At 43.9% G+C, this 25502-nt stretch overlaps 1 protein-coding gene across 3 annotated transcripts in view; it reads right to left on the reverse strand.

Annotated features, from left to right (window-relative positions):
* Positions 1–4724: 4724 nt before the first annotated feature.
* The window catches only part of PAFAH2 (platelet activating factor acetylhydrolase 2), a 31111-nt gene continuing 10333 nt past the window's right edge, over positions 4725–25502 (reverse strand). The window contains exons 5-11 of one of the 3 annotated variants that reach the window (XM_007178680.3): positions 23704–23772; positions 23179–23320; positions 22116–22229; positions 18305–18396; positions 16720–16890; positions 14035–14189; positions 4725–7252 (exon numbers count right to left, since the gene is read on the reverse strand). In XM_007178680.3, the coding sequence (XP_007178742.1) occupies positions 7158–7252; positions 14035–14189; positions 16720–16890; positions 18305–18396; positions 22116–22229; positions 23179–23320; positions 23704–23772 (838 nt within the window). In that variant the 3' untranslated portion in view covers positions 4725–7157. Of the gene's footprint in view, positions 7253–7319; positions 8071–14034; positions 14190–16719; positions 16891–18304; positions 18397–22115; positions 22230–23178; positions 23321–23703; positions 23773–25502 lie in introns of those variants that run through there. The other 2 variants (XM_057556550.1, XM_007178681.3) reach the window with 2 other exon arrangements.

Consider the following 25502-nt stretch of genomic DNA (forward strand, 5'->3'; position numbering starts at 1 on the left):
TGTTTTCCTCTAAGAGTTTTATAGTGTCCAGTCTTATATTTAGGTCTCTAATCCATTTTGAGTTTATTTTTGTGTATGGTGTTAGGGAGTATTCTAATTTCATTTTTTTACATGTAGCTGTCCAGTTTTCCCAGCACCACTTATTGAAGAGACTCTCTTTTCTCCATTGTATATCTTTGCCTCCTTTGTCATAGATTAGTTGACCATAGGTGCGTGGGTTAATCTCTGGGCTTTCTATCTTGTTCCATTGATCTATGCTTCTGTTTTTGTGCCAGTACCATATTGTCTTGATTACTGTAGCTTTGTAGTATAGTCTGAAGTCAGGGAGTCTGATTCCTCCAGCTCCGTTTTTTTCCCTCAAGACTGCTTTGGCTATTCGGGGTCTTTTGTGTCTCCATACAAATTTTAAGATGATTTGTTCTAGCTCCGTAAAAAATGCCATTGGTAATTTGATAGGGATTGCATTGAATCTGTAGATTGCTTTGGGTAGTATACTCATTTTCACAATGTTGATTCTTCCAATCCAAGAACATGGTATATCTCTCCATCTGTTGGTATCATCTTTAATTTCTTTCATCAGTGTCTTATAGTTTTCTGCATACAGGTCTTTTGTCTCCCTAGGTAGGTTTATTCCTAGGTATTTTATTCTTTTTGTTGCAATGGTAAATGGGAGTGTTTCCATAATTTCTCTTTCAGATTTTTCATCATTAGTGTATAGGAATGCAAGAGATTTCTGTGCATTAATTTTGTATCCTGCAACTTTACCATATTCATTAATTAGCTCTAGCAGTTTTCTGGTGGCAGTTTTAGGATTCTCTATGTATAGTATCATGTCATCCGCAAACAGTGACAGTTTTACTTCTTCTTTTCCAATTTGTATTCCTTTTATTTCTTTTTCTTCTCTGATTGCCGTGGCTAGGACTTCCAGAACTATGTTGAATAATAGTGGTGAGAGTGGACATCCTTGTCTCGTTCCTGATCTTAGAGGAAATGCTTTCAGTTTTTCACCATTGAGAATGATGTTTGCTGTGGGTTTGTCGTATATGGCCTTTATTATGTTGAGGTAGGTTCCCTATATGCCCACTTTCTGGAGAGTTTTTATCAGAAATGGGTATTGAATTTTGTCAAAAGCTTTTTCTGCATCTATTGAGATGATCATATGGTTTTTATTCTTCAATTTGTTAATATGGTGTATCACATTGATTGATTTGCGTATGTTGAAGAATCCTTGCATCCCTGGGATAAATCCCACTTGATCGTGGTGTATGATCCTTTTAATGTGTTGTTGGATTCTGTTTGCTAGTATTTTGTTGAGGATTTTTGCATCTATATTGATCAGTGATATTCGTCTGTAATTTTCTTTTTTTGTAGTGTCTTTGTCTGGTTTTGGTATCAGGGTGATGGTGGCCTCATAGAATGAGTTTGGGAGTGTTCCTTCCTCTGCAATTTTTTGGAAGAGCTTGAGAAGGATGGGTGTTAGCTCTTCTCTAAATGTTTGATAGAATTCACCTGTGAAGCCATCTGGTCCTGGACTTTTGTTTGTTGGAAGATTTTTAATCACAGTTTCAATTTCATTACTTGTGATTGGTCTGTTCATATTTTCTGTTTCTTCCTGGTTCAGTCTTGGAAGGTTATACCTTTCTAAGAATTTGTCCATTTCTTCCAGGTTGTCCATTTTATTGGCATAAAGTTGCTTGTAGTAGTCTCTTAGGATGCTTTGTATTTCTGCGGTGTCTGTTGTAACTTCTCCTTTTTCATTTCTGATTTTATTGATTTGAGTCCTCTCCCTCTTTTTCTTGATGAGTCTGGCTAATGGCTTATCAATTTTGTTTATCTTCTCAAAGAACCAACTTTTAGTTTTATTGATCTTTGCTATTGTTTTCTTTGTTTCTATTTCATTTATTTCTGCTCTGATCTTTATGATTTCTTTCCTTCTGCTAACTTTGGGTTTTGTTTGTTCTTCTTTCTCTAGTTTTTTTAGGTGTAAAGTTAGATTATTTATTTGAGATTTTTGTTTCTTGAGGTAGGCTTGTATAGCTATAAAATTCCCTCTTAGAACTGCTTTTGCTGCATCCCATAGGTTTTGGATTGTCGTGTTTTCATTGTCATTTGTCTCTAGGTATTTCTTGATTTCCTCTTTGATTTCTTCAGTGATCTCTTGGTTATTTAGTAACGTATTGTTTAGCCTCCATGTGTTTGTCTTTTTTACGTTTTTTTCCCTGTAATTCATTTCTAATCTCATAGCGTTGTGGTCAGAAAAAGATGCTTGATATGATTTCAATTTTCTTAAATTTACTGAGGCTTGATTTGTGACCCAAGATGTGATCTATCCTGGAGAATGTTCCGTGCGCACTTGAGAAGAACGTGTAATCTGCTGTTTTTGGATGGAATGTCCTATATATATCAATTAAATCTATCTGGTCTATTGTGTCATTTAAAGCTTCTGTTTCCTTATTTATTTTCATTTTGGATGATCTGTCCATTGGTGTAAGTGAGGTGTTAAAGTCCCCCACTATTATTGTGTTACTGTCAATTTCCTCTTTTATAGCTGTTAGCAGTTGCCTTATGTATTGAGGTGCTCCTATGTTGGGTGCATATATATTTATAATTGTTATATCTTCTTCTTGGATTGATCCCTGGATCATTATGTAGTGTCCTTCCTTGTCTCTTGTAACATTCTTTATTTTAAAGTCTATTTTATCTGATATGAGTATAGCTACTCCAGCTTTCTTTTGATTTCCATTTGCATGGAATATCTTTTTCCATCCCCTCACTTTCAGTCTGTATGTGTCCCTAGGTCTGAAGTGGGTCTCTTGTAGACAGCATATATATGGGTCTTGTTTTTGTATCCATTCAGCCAGTCTGTGTCTTTTGGTTGGGGCATTTAATCCATTCACGTTTAAGGTAATTATCGATATGTATGTTCCTATGACCATTTTCTTAATTGTTTTGGGTTTGTTTTTGTAGGTCCTTTTCTTCTCTTGTGTTTCCCACTTAGAGAAGTTCCTTTAGCATTTGTTGTAGAGCTGGTTTGGTGGTGCTGAATTCTCTTAGCTTTTGCTTGTCTGTAAAGCTTTTGATTTCTCCATCAAATCTAAATGAGATCCTTGCCGGGTAGAGTAATCTTGGTTGTAGGTTCTTCCCTTTCATCACTTTAAGTATATCATGCCACTCCCTTCTGGCTTGCAGAGTTTCTGCTGAGAAATCAGCTGTTAACCTTATGGGAGTTCCCTTGTATGTTATTTGTCATTTTTCCCTTGCTGCTTTCAATAATTTTTCTTTGTCTTTAATTTTTGCCACGTTGATTACTATGTGTCTCGGCGTGTTTCTCCTTGGGTTTATTCTGTATGGGACTCTCTGCGCTTCCTGGACTTGGGTGGCTATTTCCTTTCCCATGTTAGGGAAGTTTTCGACTATAATCTCTTCAAATATTTTCTCTGGTCCTTTCTCTCTCTCTTCTCCTTCTGGGACCCCTATAATGCGAATGTTGTTGCGTTTAATGTTGTCCCAGAGGTCTCTTAGGCTGTCTTCATTTCTTTTCATTCTTTTTTCTTTAGTCTGTTCCACAGCAGTGAATTCCACCATTCTGTCTTCCGGGTCACTTATCCGTTCTTCTGCCTCAGTTATTCTGCTATTGATTCCGTCTAGTGTAGTTTTCATTTCAGTTATTGTATTGGTCATCTCTGTTTGTTTGTTCTTTAATTCTTCTAGGTCTTTGTTAATCATTTCTTGCATCTTCTCAATCTTTGCCTCCATTCTTATTCCGAGGTCCTGGATCATCTTCACTATCATTATTCTGAATTCTTTTTCTGGAAGGTTGCCTATCTCCACTTCATTTAGTTGTTTTTCTGGGGTTTTTTCTTGTTCCTTCATCTGGTACATAGCCCTCTGCCTTTTCATCTTCTCTATCTTTCTGTAACTGTGGTTTTTGGTCCACAGGCTGCAGGATTGTAGTTTTTCTTCCTTCTGCTGTCTGCCCTCTGGTGGTTGAGGCTATCTAAGAGCTACCTTGCTTATTTAAAAGGCCATTTAACTGGTGCCAGTTGATTCCCTGGGAGCTAACAAAAAACCGGGACAAAAGACCAAAGGCTGAGCAGTCAAAGGAAGGATTACAAAGTCTAAGCACTAAAGGTAGTGCATTCTAGTTGCAGGAACGTCCCTAAAGCCCTCTCTTAGTGACTGTTTAGTTTTACTTGAGACAGTTGTAAATAACATGGGTGATCAGAAGTTATAAATTTGAAGTGAACAGGGAGAGCTGCTGGGGGGTGGCACAGTCAAGGCAGTGAAGAGTAATGGCTGGCAGGCTGACCACAAGGGAGACAACACAAACTATGAAAAGCAATGAAAAGAACTAAGAGGCCAGCAGCTGGGAGCCATGTAGTGTAGGTGCAAACAGCTCTCCACATCTTCACAGACCAGAGGGCACCACTGCGCTGGCATTAGACCTGGTCACATGTGTTTTTGTTCTCTGGGGATGGTATGGATTGTTAGGTACGGCCAGATGACTAGCTTTGGTCAATGAAATGTGAATGGAAATAATGAGGGTCTCTTCTGGGCAGGAGTTTTAAGGGCTAAGTGGGTGCTTCACCATGTTCTCTTCCTGCTCCACCATGGCCAATGGCAACATTTCCAGATAATGGCAGCTCTGCCAGCCTGGTTCCCCAAGTGAGGATAAAAATGATGCAGAGGAGAGTCTTGAGCTGACCCACAGAGGACAAGAAGCATAGGCAAGAAATAAACTTTTATTGCTTTTGGGGATTGTTTGTCACTACTGTAAAATTGAATCTATCCTGATTGAAACATTCTAAAAAGTTAAATGAGGTCAGATCACATTAAGAAGTGTGTGCATTATCTTTTTGGTAAATTACCCTTCAATATTATAGTCAATATAATATTGTGTGACTTAAAGGATAATTTTCAGTGAGGAAAATTCACCTACTCCAATGACATCAGATAAATGAGTCATTACCAGAACATGAACTGAATAGAGGAGATGGATCCAGTTTCCGAACAACTTCTTTCTCTCGGAAGGGTCCAGGTCTTTACAAAATATACCTGCATTATTTATGGGTCTAAGGCAGAAGTTGGGTCTCACGCTCTAATGCTGTCAGAACTGACTTCTCAGTGTCTGCAGAACCAGCCCCAGGCACAAGGGATGGCTTCTACTGGTTCTGTGAGTGCTGAGGGGCTCTGGTCCCTGTCTAGGGGTTAAAAGGCCCTACAATATATCTGTATGTGCTCTCAAAGAAGGAAATCCATAATGTGTGCTTGAGTAAAAACAGCAAGCCAACAACTTCAGAATGTACAGTCTTATTAAGTATACATGGAACATTTACAAAATTGACCTCACACTGAGGCAACAAGCAAGTCTCAGGATGAAAACCACATGGGTCATTTGCTCTGACCAAAAGCAAATTAAGCTAGAAAACAACAGCCATAGGGTAACTAGAAAAATCTCACATGTTTGGAAAGTAGGAAACATACTTTTAAATAATCCCTGGGTTATACATCTTTTCACTTAATCCTCCTAACTATTCATAATGCAGATCCTCATTTTAGAAATGCAGGAACTGAGACTAAAAAGAGAACATAATTTGCTCAAATTTACCCAGCTAGCAGTGGTGGAGCCTGGACTCAAAACCACGCTATAGAACTCTAGAGCCAGGGCTTTAACGATATTCTCCTTATGCTATGTCTCACTGGAATCCACAGATCCTCCCCAGGTAGGTCCACAGCCTCAATGGATCTGGTGTTTCACCTCTGAGAAAGAATAGATGTTGAGATATGGGAGAAAGTATCAGCTTGCTTTGGTGACACTGACCTTGGCCCTGTTGCGTAGAGACGCATTTCCCTCTTGCTCTTGCTTCCTCTGGGGTCCCCTACTTGGACCGAGGTGAGAGGTCTAGAGTAGTGGAGAGGGGTGTTTCAGGTTGATGTTCCCAGACAGCTTTGAACTAGATCACTAGGAAGACTTCCTTTCCTTTTAAAGTTTTTTTCCACATGGGTACAAGTGGTAAGCAATCAAAGAAAGACAGAAGGAAAAGTTACTTCCAGATGGCTCCCCATCTTGCTGTAATGCAGTTTAAATACAGAAAATATTCTAGGCAAACATATCATTAGGCAAACATGAGTATTAATATCATTCATATTATAAATGGAACAGAATGGAAATTCAACCTATATCTTGACTTAAATTTGAGACTAGGGCCTCAGAGCCAGAAGACAACTACAGCACCCTGATTCTGAGCAAGCTGGAGGCTCACGATATCTGAGGTAAGAGGCAAGACCAAAGTGTTCCTAAGACTTCTCTCTAGGGGTGGCTTCCTGAATTCGAACCGACCAAACTCCCTCTCTTTTGTGGTGAGGGCCTGATCAAATGGCTTCTTAACACTGTTATTCTCCCTTCTCCACCCCAACCTACTTGTGTTGTTTCCTGTCAAGCTACATTTTCAGGAAAACTCTAAGACATCCAGAGCTTCTGAGGTACCCGCTATCCCTCAGCCTCTCTCCTTATGCTATCAGGACAATGCTGTCTGCCCCTCCCACGGGCTCACAAGTATAACTTCATCCTGACTAAATGCCTGGACTATGTTTCATGTAGTGAGAAGGCTTGAAAATAAACACAAAATCTGATGGTGGTCCATATCCTAGAAAGCTACCTAAAGTGTTTAGAACTCCCCAAGCAGCCCTGGGGAGGGAGAAGGTGGAGGGGGAAGAAGAGATAGCACCAGGTTGGGCTAGAGGTCCGGACAGTGGGAATTTTCCCTCCATCCTTTGGCTCCATTTCTCCCACTGCAGAAGCCACACTGGCCCAAGATGAGGGAGTCAGCTGGCTGGGTTAATAGCGTTCACAGTGCTCAGCTTGGGGCTTGGGTCCTCCCTCGCCCCATCCCACTGCTTGTTCCCCACACCATCAGGGCTCAGTCCCCAGAAAGTCAGTTTGCCAATCAGTGAGTGACCCAAGTCCCAACATGAGTTTACGATCAACAAGTCCAAGATCCAAGTACCCGGTTATCCAATCAGCAGTGTGATTACATCCTCTCAGTCTGTGCAGAAGGGTCATGATGACCACTTCCTGATAGGAGGACGTGGGTGTCCCTGGGCAGGCCCCAAATGGGAACTCGGCTCAGTGACCTTTCACAAATGACCCGTTGTGCCTACAGGCTGGACAGATGGTGTGGGGCCCCTGGGGTTAGTGATGGTCCAATGCCTTCAATGAGGTTGTTCCATTGGTCATAGTCCTCTTTCAGGTCTGAATGAGAAAAAAACCAGGTTAGGTAAACGGTTGTAAGGTTAGATCAAAGAGTAGCTACCATGGATTTAGTGGGTCATACTAGAGAGAGGAGCACCTGGGATACTAAAAGGACTGGTTACAGTGATTGTGATGGTGGAAGAAATAATGATAACTACTATTCATACATGTGCTTCATAAATGCCTTGCTTAACCCATAACAACTCAGTAACGATAATAATAACAGAAGGTAGCATTTATTGAAGGATAACTCATTCCAGGAACTTTGCTAAACATGCATTGTTTCATTTAATTTTCATAATATCCCTATGTGTTAAGTACCATATTGGCCCTATTTCACAGTTGAGGAAACTGAGCCTCAGTGAAGCTACCTGATTTGTCCAAAGCCATTACAGCTGGTGAGTGGTAGAGACAGAATTCAAACCCCGGTCAGAAAGGATGAGAAAGTGGAAAGCCCACTTCCAAGCCCATGGATATTGCTGAGCAAGAACAGATCCTTCACACGCCAACCAGTGAATGTGGAAGCAGGGCCACGTCAGTGAAGGGCAGAAGGCATAGGACAGCAACATCATGAAGCAGCATAACACCGGGTACAATTCAAGAGAGGGCCCTGGGACCACGGGCAGATGGATCTAATGACTTGGCGAGAAGAGTCAGAAAGGGTCCAAGGCCGCAGGCTGAGGGAGTAGGACACAGCTGAGCAGGCAAATGGTGTTTTTGTTCAAAACAAACAAAAAAGCTGGGACAGAAGGCAGCGACCACTCTCCTTCATCTTCAGATCCCCAGGGCCCTGCCAAGAACCTGGCATGGAACAGGTCCTCGACAAACAGAGCGACATATTCATTAATTCAAAATTTACTGAGCACACCACTATGTGCCACAGTTTGTTCTTGATGCCAAAAATACAGCCACAGACAAATAGAAACCCTCATCCTACCAGAGTTCACAATCTAGGAGGCAGAGATAACAACAAACAAAACAAACTACATAGGATATGAAAAGGTGAGCTGCGCTGTGGCAAAAATGAGAGCCAGACAGAAGCAGTGCTGGTGGCCAGGCAATGGGGGTGACAGGAGGAAGGGACAGTACAATGGTTTTTTGGTTTGTTTTTTGTTTTTTTAAATAAATTTATTTATTTATTTATTTTTGGCTGCGCTGGGTCTTTGTTGCTGTGTGCGGGCTTTCTCTAGTTGCGGCGAGCGGGGGCTACTCTTCGTTGTGGTGCGTGGGCTTCTCATTGCAGTGGCTTCTCTTGTTGGAGAGCATGGGCTCTAGGCGTGTGGGCTTCAGTAGTTGCGGCACGCAGGCTCAGTAGTTGTGGCTCGCGGGCTCTAGAGCAGAGGCTCAGTAGTTGTGGCGCACGGGCTTAGTTGTTCCGCGGCATGTGGGATCTTCCCGGACCAGGGCTCGAACCCGTGTCCCTTGCATTGGCAGGCGGATTCTTAACCACTGCGCCACCAGGGAAGTCCCAGTACAATATTTTAAAGAGGGTTGTCAACATGAGTCTCACTAGGAAGGTGAGATTTGAGCAAAAATGTGGAGGTGGGAGTGAGCCATGAGACTACACGGGAAGAACACTTGAGGCAGCAGGAACAACAGTGCAAAGGTGTGAAGCAGGAGTGTGCCTGGGGTGTGGAGGCTTGTGCAGCGACAGTGAAGTAGGCCCGGGGAGCAGCCGCAGCAGGGACTCTGGGTGTTGGCTTTGTCTCTCAGAGAAATGGGAGCCACTGGAGGATCCTGAACAGTGGAGTAACAAGATCTGGCTTCCTTTCTGAAACGATCACTCTGGCTGCTTGATTGAGAAAGGACTGTGTAGGGTGGCGGTAGGGAGATCAGGTAGGAAACTCTTAGAGTAATTTAAGTGAGAGAAGAGTTGGACAGGATGGTAGTTGTGGGGGTGGTGACCAGTGATTACTTTCTTTTTTTTTAATAAATTTATTTATTCATTTATTTATTTTTGGCTGCGTTGGGTCTTTGTTGCTGTGCGTGGGCTTTCTCTAGTTGCGGCGAGCGGGGGCTACTCTTCGTTGCGGTGTGCGGGCTTCGCATTGTGGTGGCTTCTCTTGTTGTGGAGCACGGGCTCTAGGCATGCAGGCTCCAGTAGTTGTGGCACGTGGGCTCAGTAGTTGTGGCGCATGGGCTTAGTTGCTCCGCAGCATGTGGGATCTTCCCGGACCGGGGCTCAAACCCATGTCCCCTGCATTGGCAGGCGGATTCTTAACCACTGCGCCACCAGGGAAGCCCCAAGTGATTACTTTCCATTTGTATTTTGAAGGTAGAGCCAATAGGATTCTCTGAGGGATTAGATGGGAGGTGTAAGAGAAAAGAATGGGGACTTTGGTTTGAGTAACTAGAAGGATGGAGTTACTATTAACTGAGGAGGGAAAGACTGCAGTTGAAAGCCGTTCTTGTGTGTGATGTCCCTAAGACGTCCAAGTAGAGATGCTGAGTAGTGGGTTATATAAATCTGATGTTCATGGGCGAGATCAAACTGGAGACATAAACTGGAGAGTTGTCAGCACAGACATGGCATTTAAAGCCATGAGACTAGAAGACATGAGGGGATACAGGTAGAGAAGCGGTCCAAGCACTGAGTCCTGGAAGCAGCAAAGCAGATGGAGGAGGAGCAGACACTGAGAGGGGAGGAGATCCGCAGGGGGACATCTTGGAAGTAAAGACAGGGCTTCACAGAGGAGGGTGTCACCAGCTCTGTCAGCAGCTGCTGAGAGTCCCAGTGAGATGAGGAATGAGAAGTGACCGCTGGATTTAGTGCCGTGAAGGTCACCGGTGACCTTGACAAGGGCAGTTTTCATGGAGGACTGGGATGCAAAAGGCTGACTGGAGTAGGTTCAGGAGAGAATGGGAAGAGAAGAATCAGAGAAAGTGAAGACATTCTTGTGAGGAGTTCGCTATCATGAGGAACAGGGAAACAGGGTGGTAATTGGGGGGCAAAGTGTGGGTCAAGACAGATTCTTTTCAAGAGAAATTTCAGCATGAAATAAACCAGCAGAGGGGGAAAAATTGATGATCTAAGGTAAAGAGGAAAAAATTGCTGGCACAATCATCCTGAGCAGACCAAAGAGGGTGACATCCACCGTGCAGGTGGAGGGGTTGGCCCAGTTAGACAACTTGAGTAGGAACCTCTAGGAACCAGACGGAAAGCTGAGTATGTGCAAGAAGGTAGGTAGATGCAGTGTTGGGATTTTGAGAAGGTACTGACTGCTTCCATTTTCTTAGTGAAGTGGGAGACAAAGTTAAGCAGCTGAGAGATAGGATGGGGGGGGAAAGGCGTTAGAGCTTTGAAGAGAAAAAAGAAGGTGTGAAATGGTCTTCCAGGAGAGTGGGAGGGAGGATGAGTAGCTGGAGACAGGAGCTGCATGTAGTTCATATGAAAGAAACACCAATCTTCTTAACAGAAGGTAACACAATCCCTGTGTCAGCGGAACATGTGCTCTCAGAGGTATTTTTTAGGATCACAGGTATTTTTTAGGAGTGGTGAGAAGTTCACCTGAGCCACCTACAACCTATTGTAGTTTCCCAAGTGACAATGTACTGTGGGAAATGGCCACCAGAAAGCTTTTCTCTTTGCAAAACTAATTACCCCAAGCTGAGAGACTTTGCCTTTTTTCACTGTCTTATCTCTTAATCACTTGGATACTGCAAGAGCCTCCTAGCTGGGCTCTTTGCTGGAAAGGCTCTCAAACTGTCCCATTTCACCCATCCTCCATGATGCAGCCAGACTACAAACACAAGTCTAATCATGACAATCCCTTGCTTAGAACCCACCAAGGACACTCACAGCCCAATTCAAACTTATGGGACTTCCCTGATGGTGCAGTGGTTAAGAATCCGCCTGCCAATGTAGGGGACATGGGTTCGATCCCTGGTCCGGGAAGATCCCACATGCCGCGGAGCAACTAAGCCTGTGCACCACAACTACTGAGCCTGCACTCTAGAGCTCACGAGCCACAACTACTGAAGCCCGTGCGCCTAGATCCCGTGCTCCACAACAAGAAAAGCCACCGCAATGAGAAGCACATGCACCGCAACGAAGAGTAGCTCCCGCTCGCCACAACTAGAGGAAGCCCACACACAGCAACGAAGACCAAACACAGCCAAAAATAAATAAAAAATAAATTAAATAAATTAAAAAAAAAATTCAAACTTATTTCAGCAAATACATGGGCTTCTAGATCTGGTTTCTGCCCACTTCTCGACCTTTATCTTCCAACAATTCACTATCCTGAACTCCAAATACACTAAACACAGCTTCTCAAAACTGACCAAGCCCACACCAGTCTTTGTGCCTCTGTCTAGAAGACCCTTGGCCCCTCCCTGCCTAGTGAGCGTTACTCATCTCTAACATTAAAGACAAGCATCATTTTGTCTAGGGAGCCTCCTTTCCTAGCTGTCCTTTTCCTTCCGTCAGAGTTACGGCCTGTCCTCTGTGTCTCCCGAAGACTCAGTGCATCCCTGGGTCAGCAGAGCCACTGCCAGAACAGTGCAGCAATGAAGTACCTGGGCTTTTGAATCAGACAGCCGAGGGGGCATTCTGGCTTTGCTACTTACTAACCAGATAACCTTGGATGAATTACTTAAATTTTCTAAGCTTTAGTATCCTCGTCTGTAAAATGGAGTTAATAATAAAAGCACCCATTGGAAAGGGCCATCTGCAGGATTATACATGCTAATGTAACTAAAGTACTTAGCAGAAGGCCTGGCATAAAGTACGTCCTCAACAATCTTCCTACAATCTAAGACCCTCCTAATCTTCAGCTGGTCTCCAATAGTGAGTATCTTAGCTCAACGGACATTGCTACTCAAGGGAGAGCAATCATGCCATGGTGGGCTCCACTCCCCTGTCATCTTTAGCTCTTCCCTAATGATATGATGCCTAAGAGGAAACAGGGAAAGTGGGCTGAGGACCGTGTAATCAGGCCCCGTTAAAGTCTTGAGACATGGATCCATTCCTCTCCTACCAAGTGATAAGAATGATGCTCTAAGGTCTCTATTAACCCTAAAGGCTCTAAACCCATGCTGGCACAATGGCTCATGATGAGCAAGATGAAGTGAACAGGCATAAATATTAAAATGTAAATTTAGGTTCAAAAAGTCAATACATTCAAAATAGGACAGATACATTTTAAAAGCAAACTCAATCCAAATCAGATTTGTTTGGCACTTGGTGGAAAGGTTAATACACTCAGGCCATCCAACTAGAAGTCTAGTGTCCAGAGCTCAGAGGTGACAGTCCTGCTGTACCAGGCACTGGCCAGACCCCATCAGGCATGTCGTGTTCAAGTCAGGGCAGCACATGTTAAAAGGCACACCAACAAACAGCACATCCAAAGGGGGAAATAAATGGCCCCAAGGGAAACTGCACAGGGAACAGGTGGAAGTACCAGGCACATTTAGCTTAATGAACAGAAAACTCAGAGAGGACACCATAGGTGACTTCAAATATCTAAAGAGCTGCCATGTACAGGGGTCTGAGGCTTCTCGGGGTAGCTCTTGAGGGGATACCCAGGGCAAGTGGGGAGGAGTTACGAAGAATCAGATCTTGGTCTTAGGTTAGAGTTAGGTCAAACCTAACTTCCCTTCTGAAGGAAGCTGCCTTACACCCAGCACCTGCTGAGGGATCAGCTCTGCACAGATAATGGTAGCCTACTCCATTCTGACTGGATCAGAAAGGGACATCTGATCAAGAGAGCTCCGGGCCCGGGTTGGGCAGTGGCCTACAACGTGTTTCGGCAGGTAAAGATGAGCTGGTACAACCAAGTTGTTTCTCTTGGCAATCTGGTCTAAGAAATCCCAGAAGTATGGCGCTGAGCAGAGGCAGCTGAAGATGAAAGGATGCCACGGGGAGAGAGAACAAGCCGCAAGTGGTTCAAGCCAACCGAAGTGATGAGGAAGCAGAAACAGTGGATATGCAGATGCTCTCAGCAAGAGTAAAAGCACAGACGGGAAAGAGGAAAAATGCAGACCGGAGCAAAGAGAAACAGAGATGTCATGAGAGGAAGAGACAGAGAGACTGAGCCCAAGAGAGAGACAGAGAGAAGTCAGTCCTACAAGCTACCTCGGTTCCCGTAACTTTTCCCTTCCCTCCCTGGCCAGGTGTACTCTCATAAACAAACTCTCCTTTCTTCTCGAGGTAAATTAGTGGATCTCTAGTCCTTGTAACCAAAAAAAGCCTAACTAGAATATCAATTCTTAAAACTATTGAAGTTTCCAGTGACGGAGAGGTCTGACCCTCAGAGCAGCGCACTCTCCATGCTGCGTGACCACACAGCAGGGAAGATAATGAGAGGATGTCTTCTCTGGGTGGGAGGCTGGACCAAAGACCTCTACAGGTCTTGCCATTTGCTGGTCTGTGATTTATGACATGAATCATCATCCTTCTATGCTTTTTCTTTTTTTAAATAGCACTTCCACAATTTAGCCCATCTATCGTCATAACCTCCTCCACAGCACAGATAAGGTGAGTGCTAATGAGTTAGAACAGAGGTAGTGGAGTAGAGAGAGGTGAATGTTCCATTTACAATGAGGAAACCAAGGCTCAGAAAAGTTAAATGACTAGGCCAAGGTCATTCAGGTGGTAAGAGACAGAATCAGGATCTCCAAACTTTCAGCTAAGTGTTCTTTCTAGAATTCTATGTAACTCTCTCCTTCACTCACGTTTTGGCATAAATCTCCCTGATCCGAGACATGTCAGTATAGATCACTATGCAGGGAAATCTAAGAGACCCCCCAAGCTGCCCCACGAGCCCCAGTTCTCTCCTTACCAAGGTGCTTCTGCAGGAAGGCCAGCATGGCCCGCACCACAGTCTCCTGACCTTTATAGGGGTCCAAGCTCCCATGGGTTTGAGTGGAGAAGAATTTACCAATCCAGTTACCAGCCACAAAAGCAAAGTCAGTTTGACTCCGATGAACAGAACCACTAAAAGAAAAGAAAAACAAGTATCTGGTAGGGCTCTGGAGGCTAGGGCACATAAATATTTAAGCACCTACAATGTGCAAGGTGCTTTACATGCATTATCTCACTTAATTTTCACAACTGTCTTGTAAGGAAAGTATCTTCCTCTTTGACAGACCAGAGGAGAGAAATGATCTGCCCAAGTTCACACAGCTAGTAAGGGATGGAGCTAGGATTTGAAAGGAGGTATACCTGGCTTCAAAGCTGCTTCAACTCCTAGACCATAAGGCCGGATTATGCAGGGAAAAGGCGGAGTCAGCGGGAGAGCAGATGGGGCATTGAGGCGAGGTCTGCAGCACCTGCCATTCCCACATTATTATAAACTATCACAGACTTGCCATTCCCATGTTATTATAAACTATCACCCCATGGTTTTTACCCAGTGACTTCTGAGTATTCGCAAAACTTATCAGCTCCATCTTTAGCTCAGAACTGTACACAAAGTAAACAGGAAAAAGAAATAACTTGCCATTAAGTAATCAGAAAAGTTAGGGCAAGTGCTTGTAAAAGAGTGTTTCTGGATCAGAATTTAAGTCCTTTGACATCAAATGCACTTAATTTGAAGGTGAAATTCTCACTAGGTTCATTCCTAGCTAAATTACTCATAACTAAATTTACTAGTCAATTCAATGAGGGAAGGAAGATCTAAATGTTAAACTCTATTTGATATCATGCAGAAAAATTGACTTTAAAATGGATTATCTAAGGCACATACGAAAGTATAAAGAAAAATATAATGGATACTTGAGTATCCAGCACTCAGTTTAAGAAATAATATATTGTCATGAGTTAAATCCAGAGACTTCCCTGGTGGCACAGTGGTTAAGAATCCGCCTGCCAATGCAGGGGACATGGGTTCGATTCCTGGTCTGGGAAGATCCCACATGCCGCGAAGCAACTAAGCCCATGAGCCACAACTACTGACCCGGCGCTCCAGAGCCTGTGAGGCATAACTACTGAGCTCACGTGCCACAACTACTGAAGTCTGCATGCCTAGAGCCTCTGCTCCACAACAAGAGAAGCCACTGCAATGTGAGGCACGTGCACTGCAACGAAGAATAGTCCCCACTCTCCACAACTAGAGAAAGTCTGCGTGCAGCAACAAAGACCCAACGCAGCCAAAAATAAATAAATAAAATAAATTTATTAAAAAAAAAAAAAAGAGCTAAATCCGCAGTTTTTGTGGACCCCTTCCCAAATGCTCTCCCTCCCCTCCAGAGGTCACGGGTATCCTGGATCTGAATGGCTTAGGAAAACTGTCAAGCAGTCCTCTGCTGCCATGAAATCAAAATGAAAGGAGAGGGGCTGGCCCCAAGGAAGACAGCCTGGGCCAAGATGGGCAAGGGAAGAAGCCATGGCCTACTGAGCAGATCCCTAGCAGTCCGGGCTTTGGATCTGGCATTTCAACCACCTGAATGAGTCCATAGGTCCATGACATGTAGTTACATGTCATTTCGCTGAAACAGGACGTGCGATCCTTGAATCATGTGGGCTATTTGGCTCAAGTACAGGGCAGGACCAAGTCAGAGACTTGTCAGTGAGACTTTAGCCCTGCACCTGTAGCTCTAAGCCACTTCCTATATAAAGTTCATTTCTTTTTTTTTTTTTTATAAATTTATTTATTTTATTTTATTTCATTTATTTTTGGCTGCGTTGGGTCTTCGTTGCTGCACGTGGGCTTTTCTCTGGTTGTGGCGAGCAGGGGCTACTCTTTGTTGCAGTGCGCAGGCTTCTCATTGTGGTGGCTTCTTTTGTTGTGGAGCACGGGCTCTAGGCATGTGGGCTTCAGTAGTTGTGGCACATGGGCTCAGTAGTTGTGGCCCACAGGCTCTAGGTGCGGTGCACAGGCTTAGTCGCTCCACGGCATGTGGGATCTTCCTGGACCAGGGCTTGAACCTGTGTCCCCTGCATTGGCAGGCGGATTCTTAACCACTGTGCCACCAGGGGAGCCCTAAAGTTCATTTCTTAAAGTCACTCAAAATCTTCTCTCTGTGAAAAATGTCTCCTAAAATCAAACCATCTGACAGTGTTGATGACGGAAGTGAAGAGAATGTGGTTTCTCTCAGGCAGAGAATAGATGGTTCATGCAAGATACCTGAATTTAGGTATTCAGGAAGGTCTCTAAATATCCATCTTGTGAGTGTCAAAGGTCTACTATATCCATACTCTTCAAAAGATTCAATAAAATTCCCAAATGAGATTAGAGATTCCTGGAGTCCACCCAGACCCACACCTCTTCCTCTCTAACACATAATCCCATAACACCCTGTCATAAAGTCATATAAACTAGTGAAGAAATCACTGTAGGTGGAGCTAAGTGGAGAAGAAGGACAGATATGAAATTCCAAAGGAATTAAGATTTTGAAATTCAGGATGTATTCATGTATTCTAGCAATGGGTAGAACTTCTGGATAATTTAGAGGAAATTACGGGAGCCACAGCTGAGTAGAAAATGGAGAGGACACTGGGGATCATGATCTTGGAGTTTACTCACAGGACAGTTATGATCCTGGATTGGTCATGCTGGGCACAAATCTTCTTCATCAAGTTGACGCTCTCCATTGTCTGGAATTTCTCAGCATTGATGAAAAATATAGGGCCTCGGGCCGTGGGGTAAAAGTCACGTTCCAGAGGAAACATCCAAGCATCCAGAGCCACAGCACACCTGGAACAGGACCAGACATGTGGAGCTGCCATGTAGAAACTCAAGCAAGAACAGTTAGGGTAGTTCTCCCTTCAGCGGGGTAAAAGCTCAGAAAGCAAGGAAGGGGAACCAGGGCCCATACCCTTCAGTTAGGATCTTGGTTAGAGATCACTTTTACCTGTCGCCAAAAATCCTTCTAGATTTTTAAACTCTCTGAAAACAAGGATCAGACCTCCTCCTTCTCTTGGATCTACTCTCAGGCAGCTGACTTGAGTCACACAGAATGGCACTTCATTCATTTACTCATTCATTCATTCACCTCATCAAGTACCTACTATGTGCTTAGCCTTGTGCTGTGGATCTAGAGATAAATGACACAGTTGTTGCTCTCCTGGAGCTCCCAGAATAGCAGTGGAGATAGAACACACAAGGTAGCAAAATACAGTTTAGTGCCCTGATTGCACAAGCTGCTAAGTAAGCCCAGAGCATACGTGGCAGGAACGTCAGGGAAAGCCTCCTTGGTGCCACAACTCAAAGTCATGGCCAGTTTGTCCAGCAGTAATCTCTGTCACCAAGGGCAAAACTAAGGCTCAAAGATTAGCATCCTACTCTCCCCCACCCCCAATGCTCCTCCAGTCTCCTCCATCTCAGTAAAGGACAATCATCTTCCACTCAAATGGTGGACACACAGATGAAAAACCTTGATTCCTCTCTTTCCTTCACCTCAAACATCACTAAGTCCTGAAAATTCTAAAACCTATCCTGACTCCCTTCACTTCTCTCCATCCCACTACCTCCATCCTAAAGCAAATCCGTCATCTCTCACCTTGACTCTGAAATAGCCTCCTTGTTTCCAGTCTTATCCTGCTACAACCCCTCTTCACATAGTGGTTTTTAAATGTAAATAAGATTTTTCTATACTTAAAATCTTTCAATGGTTTCCTGTCATACTTAGAATAAAATCTAACTTCCTTACGCTGGCCAAAAGGCCCCATGACCGGGCCCCTGTTTATCTCCCTGATCACACCTTGAATCGCTTCCCCCTCGCTCACTATGGTCCTCCCACACTGAAACAGCAAGCTTCTTTCCACCTCAGGGCCTTTAGCTGTTCCCTCTGCCTAGAATGATCTTCTCCTAGACCTTTATGTGGATGGCTTCTTTGCCTTTGAGTCTATCTTATGTCACTTTCTCCAGGAAGCGTCCACATACTCCAGCTTATTAGCCTATTTTACTTTCTTCGTTGCACTTGGGTGCCAGGGATTTGATTACTTGTTTACTAGTCTCCTCCCACAGCAACATAATTCCATGAAATCAGAGACCTTGCTTTCTTCTTCACCACTGAATCCCCACCTCCCAAAACAGTACCTAGCACAAAATACATGCTGAATGAATGTATGGTGTGCGGAGCTAACAGCAGCATCACTGGGAAACTCACCGAAATCGGGTCTCCTTGGCCAAAGCCAGAATAGCTGTGGCCCCTCCAAATGAATGTCCCATTACAGCCACGCGGCTCATGTCAATGCTGCCCTGAAAAAGCCAGGTCAGAAACACAGGGGTGCATTTTTAGGAACTCTTCAGGGGCAAGAGGAAGAAACAGTGAGACAATGATGCAGAAACACAATACAGTGGGCGAGACCTCCAAAACCATGGTATTAAGCGCCTCTTGCCCACTGGAGAGCAACGGGTCAGGCCATCCCTGGACTGAACAGCCTTCTGTAGGCAGGAATTCTGAAAACCACATTTTTCATCTTTATTTTAATAATCTTGCCACCTATAATATCTGGGCGAGGTAGATATTCAAATATCTATGAATAAATGTATAAACAGAAATTATATGACCTATCAGTATAAGAGCACGTTAAGAATAAGAACTCTCAGGACTTCCCTGGCGGTTCAGTGATCAGGACTCAGCGCTTTCACTGTGGTGGCCCAGGTTTGATTCCTGGTCAGGAAACTAAAATCCCGCAAGCCGCATGGCGCGGCCAAAAAAAAAAAAAAGAATAAGAACTCACTTCATTTAGATCCTTGCCTTATAACCAATCCAACCAGAGGGATGGATGACACATGCACCAAGTCAAGGACAGAATGGGGGCACTCCTACTGCCCCTCCACTTTGCTCTGAAGCAAGGACTGCTTGTACCAAAACCAACTCAGGTTCTACCTCCTCCGACATCTGTCCTGACTTTTATCTAGCAAAGTGAGCCTGCTCGCTCTAATGTGCTCTGCAAGCATCTATTTCTGGTTGTCCCTAGAAGCCTTCAGGACATGGCTATATAAAAAACCACTGCAGCTGCCTGCTAAGGGGCTCAAAAAATCGCTCCAGGATTTGCTGCCCAGCCTCTGCCCTGAACCCATGCTTTCCTTTGCTCTTCCCAACTTCTATCCCAAGTTTTTGTATCTAAATTCTCCCCTCTTTGCTCAGTACCTTTGGATTGGTCAAGGCCTCTTCAGCTTTTTTAATAAGTTAATATATTTACATAACTCTAAAATCAGGAGTATATAGAGAAGTCTCCCACCTACCCTATTCCCTTTCCACACAGTTGCCCACTCCCTACCCAGACAGGTAAGTTGCTTGCGTCTTTGCAGAGCTTACTTATGCCTACACAGGTAAACATGAATATATACTTTCCCCCCTTTTACACAAGTGGTATTGTATCTTACTTTTTTTTTTAAATTAATTAATGTATTTATTTATTTATTTTGGCTGTGTTGGGTCTTCGTTTCTTCATCGCGGTGCGCGGGCCTCTCACTATCGCGGCCTCTCCTATTGTGGAGCACAGGCTCCAGACGCGCAGGCTCAGTAGTTGTGGCTCACGGGCTTAGTTGCTCCGCGGCATGTGGGATCTTCCCAGACCAGGGCTCGAACCCGTGTCCCCTGCATTGGCAGGCAGATTCTCAACCACTGCGCCACCAGGGAAGCCCTGTATCTTACTTGTTTTACATAATAATATTAGTACATAAAGAGCTTCCTTATTCTTTTTCACAGCTACATTTGATTTCACCATGGTACAGACAGCTAGTGATCACCAAAACTGTTCTTCTTCCTGGACACACAGCTAGACTCTATTTCCCAGCAGTTAGATGTGGCCTTGTGACTTGATGTGAGTGATAGTGGTCTTGTGATAGAATATGAAAGTGATTATCTCCATTTACAGGCATGGTCTATAAAAACTCTTCCATACAAACCTCCATGCTCTTTCCCATTCCTGGCTTAACGTACATGGTGAAGTTGGGTTTCACAGGTGGAAGAGGGTAGAGCGATTAGAAGAAGGGAGCCTGGATTCCTGAGTCAGCCCTTGCATAGAAGCACCCATTTTGGACTTCAGGTGGGAGAGAAATAAATTTCTCTTTGTTAAGCCACTGAGATTTGGGGCTTACATGTTATAGCAATTAGTATTATCCAAAATAATACATCCATTGTTCCATAATCTATTAAACCAGCTGTGGTCACTTATGGGTGAACATTTAGGATACTATCAATCTTTTGTTATTACAAACAACACTGGGATGAATAAGCTTGTACATACATCATGTTACATGTGTGCAGGGATGTATAAAATAAATTCCCAGAATTGGAAATTGCTGGGTCAAACACTATGTGTATTCGTGCTGTTGAGAGCTATTGCCAAACTGCCCTGCATGGGGCAATCTGCACTCACTCTGGCAATGGAGCAGAGCCTACTTCCCCACAGCTTTGCCGACAGGGTGAGTAATCAATTTTTGGATCTTGCTCAATCTGATAGAGGAAAATTCACTTAGCTTTTTTCATTCTGTATTTCTCCAAAAGGCTGCCTCTTAACTAATCCAACTACACATAGCCCGCCATCCCCCGCTGCCTGTCTCAGGCCCACAGGCCCACAGGCCTGAACTGCAGTGCCTGGCCCTGCTTATCCGGTGGGGACTGATGACATACACCATATAGTGGGCAAAGCTCTCTAGATTTCAGGTCCTGCCTTACCTATTGGCCATTCAGGCTGATGTTTCTTCCTGGAAGACTTTTCCAGAGCCTTTAAAAGATATTTTCTAAAGAGGCTTTGGGGCACACCGCATAGGCAAAAAGCCCCAGTTTAAAGTTTGACTCTACCACTTGCTTAGCTGTGTAACCCTGGGCAGATACTTAGCCTTTTAGATCCTTGGTTTCTTACTATGTAAAGAGATAACAATGCATATGTTTGTGAAAAGAGCTCTTATCATAGGAAGTCCTCATAAAGGAGTAATTATTATATATTTATATATATATATGTATATACCATTCTCACTCATACAATGGAATATTACATGGCTATTAAAAATCATGCCATAGAAAAATATTAACTGGAATAAGAAGACATTCATACTGTTTTGCAAAATGAAGAAAAAGGCCACAAAACAGCTTGTATTAAATAGTAACATTATTGTTTTTAAAAAAATGCATCTTAAAAGAACTGGAAGGACAAACATCAAAATGTCCAAAAAACTCCGTTTCTTTTTCCTTCATGCTTTTGTGTGATTTCTTCGTCCTCTAAATAAAGCCTGAGCTACTTTTGAAATTACGGAGGAAAGGACTGGATAGGGGAGGAAAATGTGCCTTCATAGGCACCAAATTCCATGGGGGGGACAGTTTCTCTCCTCCTGGGGGGGTTCTTGGGATTCCTTTAAAGGCAGGAACGAGCCTGCAGTAGACAACACACGTTGTATACGGCTCCATAGCCCTTCCTTTGCGGAACAAACCTTCACTCCCTCACCCATGCGGCCCCGTGGGGCTGTCAGTCCTGGTGCTCAGGTTCCCCTGACCCGGAAGTGGGTGTATAACGTAGGCAGGCCAACCAGAATACCCTATCCCTCTGGCACAGTGACTGGCCCGGAACGGGCATGTGACCCAAGCAGGCCATGGCCTTTCCAGATTGCTGAAAGCTACCAGAGTTTCTTTTCCTTTTAGGTCTGGAGCTGAGTTGAGATGCAGGCTTGGAATATGCCAGCAACCACCTTTCTTGCCTAATGGAGAGAGTCTGGTGAGAATGAAGCCCATATACACAGAGTGGAGCTGAGCCGGGAGAAGGGAGAGAGTGCCAGAGCTTTGATGACAATGTTTGAGACCCTGGATCTAGCCATACTGGCCTGAAGCCAATCTGCTTTTGGTCTTCCTACTTAGTTGGGCCAATAAATTCTCTTTTGGTTTAAGCTAGTGAGTTAGGCTTCTGTTATTTGCAACCAAGAAAGTCTTGATGAATAAAATGTGCTCCAGGTCATACCAACCGTTGCCATACCTTCAAGGTCATCAGATCCAACCCGCCAGGCACGGTGTTGAGGACAGTCTGCCCAGCAGCGGCCTCTTGCAGGACAGTTAACACCCTCAGGCACTCGCTTACCCTCTGATGCACCTGCAACAGACAGTCCCAGTGGGAGCTGGAATACTGCACAACCATCCAGCGGGGATCTCGCTCCCCTACAGAGCCGAGGAAGAACGCAGAGATGATGTGCCCATGCACATCTCAGCCAGCACTGCGGTCCCCACACCCTAAGAAAGGCTTAGCTCCCTCACAGCCACTCACGTAAGCTCCACCTAAGAGCACAACGAAGTCAGCCCTGCTGTTCAGACTCTACCTACCTACCCGTGGTACACAGGGGTATAATATGGGTATACAGTGCGCCATATGAAAGCACTTTGACAACAAAAGGACACAAAAGTGCTCCTATCATCAACCCAGTACTGGATTCCACTTGCCCACTTATAGCACATGTCTATTGTTTTGGTCTGCATAGCACTCACCTGCCCCCACTTCTCCTGTTAACCCTGACTTTTGAGGATTGCCCCTCCCCCAAAAAATTTAGCAATGTATTTCGGATGGGAACTTCGTATTTTGGTACTTCTCCCCAGCCTCGGAGCCTCTATCCAGGATTTTTCATCTTGCAACTTGGGGTAGAAGTGGGGGACAACCCCAAAACAGCCCTATTCTCTCAGAGGGTGAGGGCAAACATATGCAACCTCATAAGGTAAGCCAGTTAGCAGATGAGCCCAACCAGCAGAGGGACAGAGATAAGAGTGAAAAACAAGTCCCAATGGCATTTGAGTCTGGTTCTAGCAGTCTTGCCCTTCCCTTGTCTGCTTATATAAGGCAACCAATTCTCCTTTTTGCCTAACAAGCTTAAGTTGGGTTTCTGTCACTTGCAACTGTAAGAGTCTTGATTAATACCTCATTTCTCTGATGTGACAAGCTCAGAACCACTATGACCAAGATATCAAGAGAGGTTAGTTCAAAGTCTTCTTAGTGAGTGTTTTATAGGGAGGACAGGCTTAGTAACTCTCCCTCCCCACTGGCATAAGCCTACCTGGCAATTCCGAACGTGGAATTCCTTCTCCCCTTCCTCAATTTGACGGTGGGGGATCCATTCCTCCTCCAGTGACTCGCCGTTGGGCTGGTTCTCCTCTGGGGCCTTCTTGCAGAAACAGGTTGCCGCAGCTGACCCATCCCTGCAATACATGTGCCATCAGAGAGAAACCAGAAGACACTTGGACCTATTTCTCCCCTTTACCAAATCCTCCTTTTCAGCCAAGACATTCTAGATTATCCTTTAGCTAATAGGGAAAAAGATTGGGGGCACACATAGGAGAGTAGAAAAAAATGTGGATTTTGGAGACTGACCTGGGTTTGAACCCCAATTCAGCTATGTCACTTTCAGCAAGTTATTCAACATCTTTGAACCTTGGTTTCCTCACCTTTAAAATGAATATAACCCCTACCTTGCATAGTGTTGTGAGAACTAGAAATAATATATCTATAGGGAACTAGCCTATACCCTAGCCCACTGCAGGCACCCAACCCATGATGGTTCATTCTGAATGTCATCCCTCACCTGTGCTCTGGTACAGCAACCACAAATCCATGGGAGGCCAGCTCCATGCAGAAGGCTGAATACAGTGTCCTAAAGATCCAGGAAGGAACCGAGAGAAGTGATCAAAAGAATGGCCTACCCTTAGCCCCTAGTCCAACCATGCTCTGCTAGTAGCCATCTCAAAAGATGGAATTGAGGAAGTTTCATTTGCAGCAGCCCTTCCCCAGGAGCTTTTTCCAGCCAGCATACCCCTGCTCTCACCAAGGCTCCAGTGTCCTCCTCCAGGGAGCATGTGCAAGTCAATCCACCGTGTTTTTCAACCCCATACACTGACGCATCTCCTCCACCTCCAACCCCAAGAGTTTGGCTATTTCAAACAATTGCATTCTTATTGTCTATATATTGTATGTCTCCCAAATTAGTTGGTAAGCTCCTTGAGGACAGGGACTCTGGCTATTTCTTTAATATGCAAATATGCATCTGTGATTTAGCATGTGGGTTTTCTTGGTCTGTCCTCCAACTTTCCAGAAAAAATATGGCAGACACTGCTAATTGCCTACTCCAAACACCTATTTTTCCCTTCCTCCTTAATAACAGAATCTAATTTTCAGCTGAAGACACTGTCATGCAAAAAAATATGACATTTTCCAGCCTCTCTGCAGCCAGGTTTGTCTGTGTGATTAAGTTCTAGCCCAGCAATAGAAATATAATGCTATCCTCCTAAGTAATTTAAAACTTTCTTGTAGATATATCTTAAAAAGTAAAAAGAAATAGGTAGAATTAATTTTAATAATATATTTTATTTAACCCAATATAGCCAAAACATCATTTGAACATATAATCAAAATTTTTAAATTAATGAAATATTTTATTACATTCTCTTTTTCTTTTCATATGAAGTCTTTGAAATCCAATGTGTGTTTTATACTTATAGCACATCTCAGTTTGGACCAGCCATATTTCAAATGTTCAATATGCACATGTGGTTAGAAGCTACCAATAATGGACAGAGCAGCTCTAGTCAATGGGATGTAAGCAATTGTGTTATATAGAACTTTCAGGAGACTTCTCCCTTCCTATTTCATAGACTGCAGATGTAATGGTTAGACCTAAAGCAGCCTGGGTCATGAGATACCCTTAGAAATAGAAGCTACACGTCTAGTTTTCTGACCCTTAGAAATAGAAGCTACACGTCTAGTTTTCTGACAGCTTTGTAGAACTATCATATCAGCTCTGTCTACCTCTAGCTTTCTTTTTATCTGAGCAAAAAATACATTTTATGTTATTTAGGTCACTATTGTTTGGGGTTTTTCTGTGAAATACAACTTACTCAGATCCTAATTGATGTGGAAAGTCAGTGCCTTAAGTTTCTTTTCACCTTCTCTCACTTCTCTCAGGGAGGCAAAGAACTGGACTTGAGAGCCAGAGATTTCTGATCCCTTCCCAGTTTAAACTGTAACTTTGGACAAGTCTGCCTTTCAGAGCCTGTTTGCTCATCTGTAAAATATGCATCCCCCTCCCCACGTACGTCACAGGACTGTGTGGGAACCAGAGGAGACAGAGGCACATTACAAATGGCTAGGTAATGTTTAAATATATATACTCCTCCCTGGGATGGGAAGCCAGAGGTCTGTGACTCATGGGAAGGATTTCAGGTCCTGAATTAACCACAGATGCAACAAGAGGAAACCATGTCCCTTTACCTCCCTGCCCCTTTTCTTGGAATTTCACTATGGTTAATGAAGAGTATTTATAACTGATTCACCCCAGTCTATTGAGATCTGAAGCCTCAGTACAGACTCTTAGTCCAAAAAGACCAC

This window comes from Balaenoptera acutorostrata, chromosome 1 (genome assembly GCF_949987535.1).
Source record: "Balaenoptera acutorostrata chromosome 1, mBalAcu1.1, whole genome shotgun sequence".
Taxonomy (NCBI): Eukaryota; Metazoa; Chordata; class Mammalia; order Artiodactyla; family Balaenopteridae; genus Balaenoptera; species Balaenoptera acutorostrata.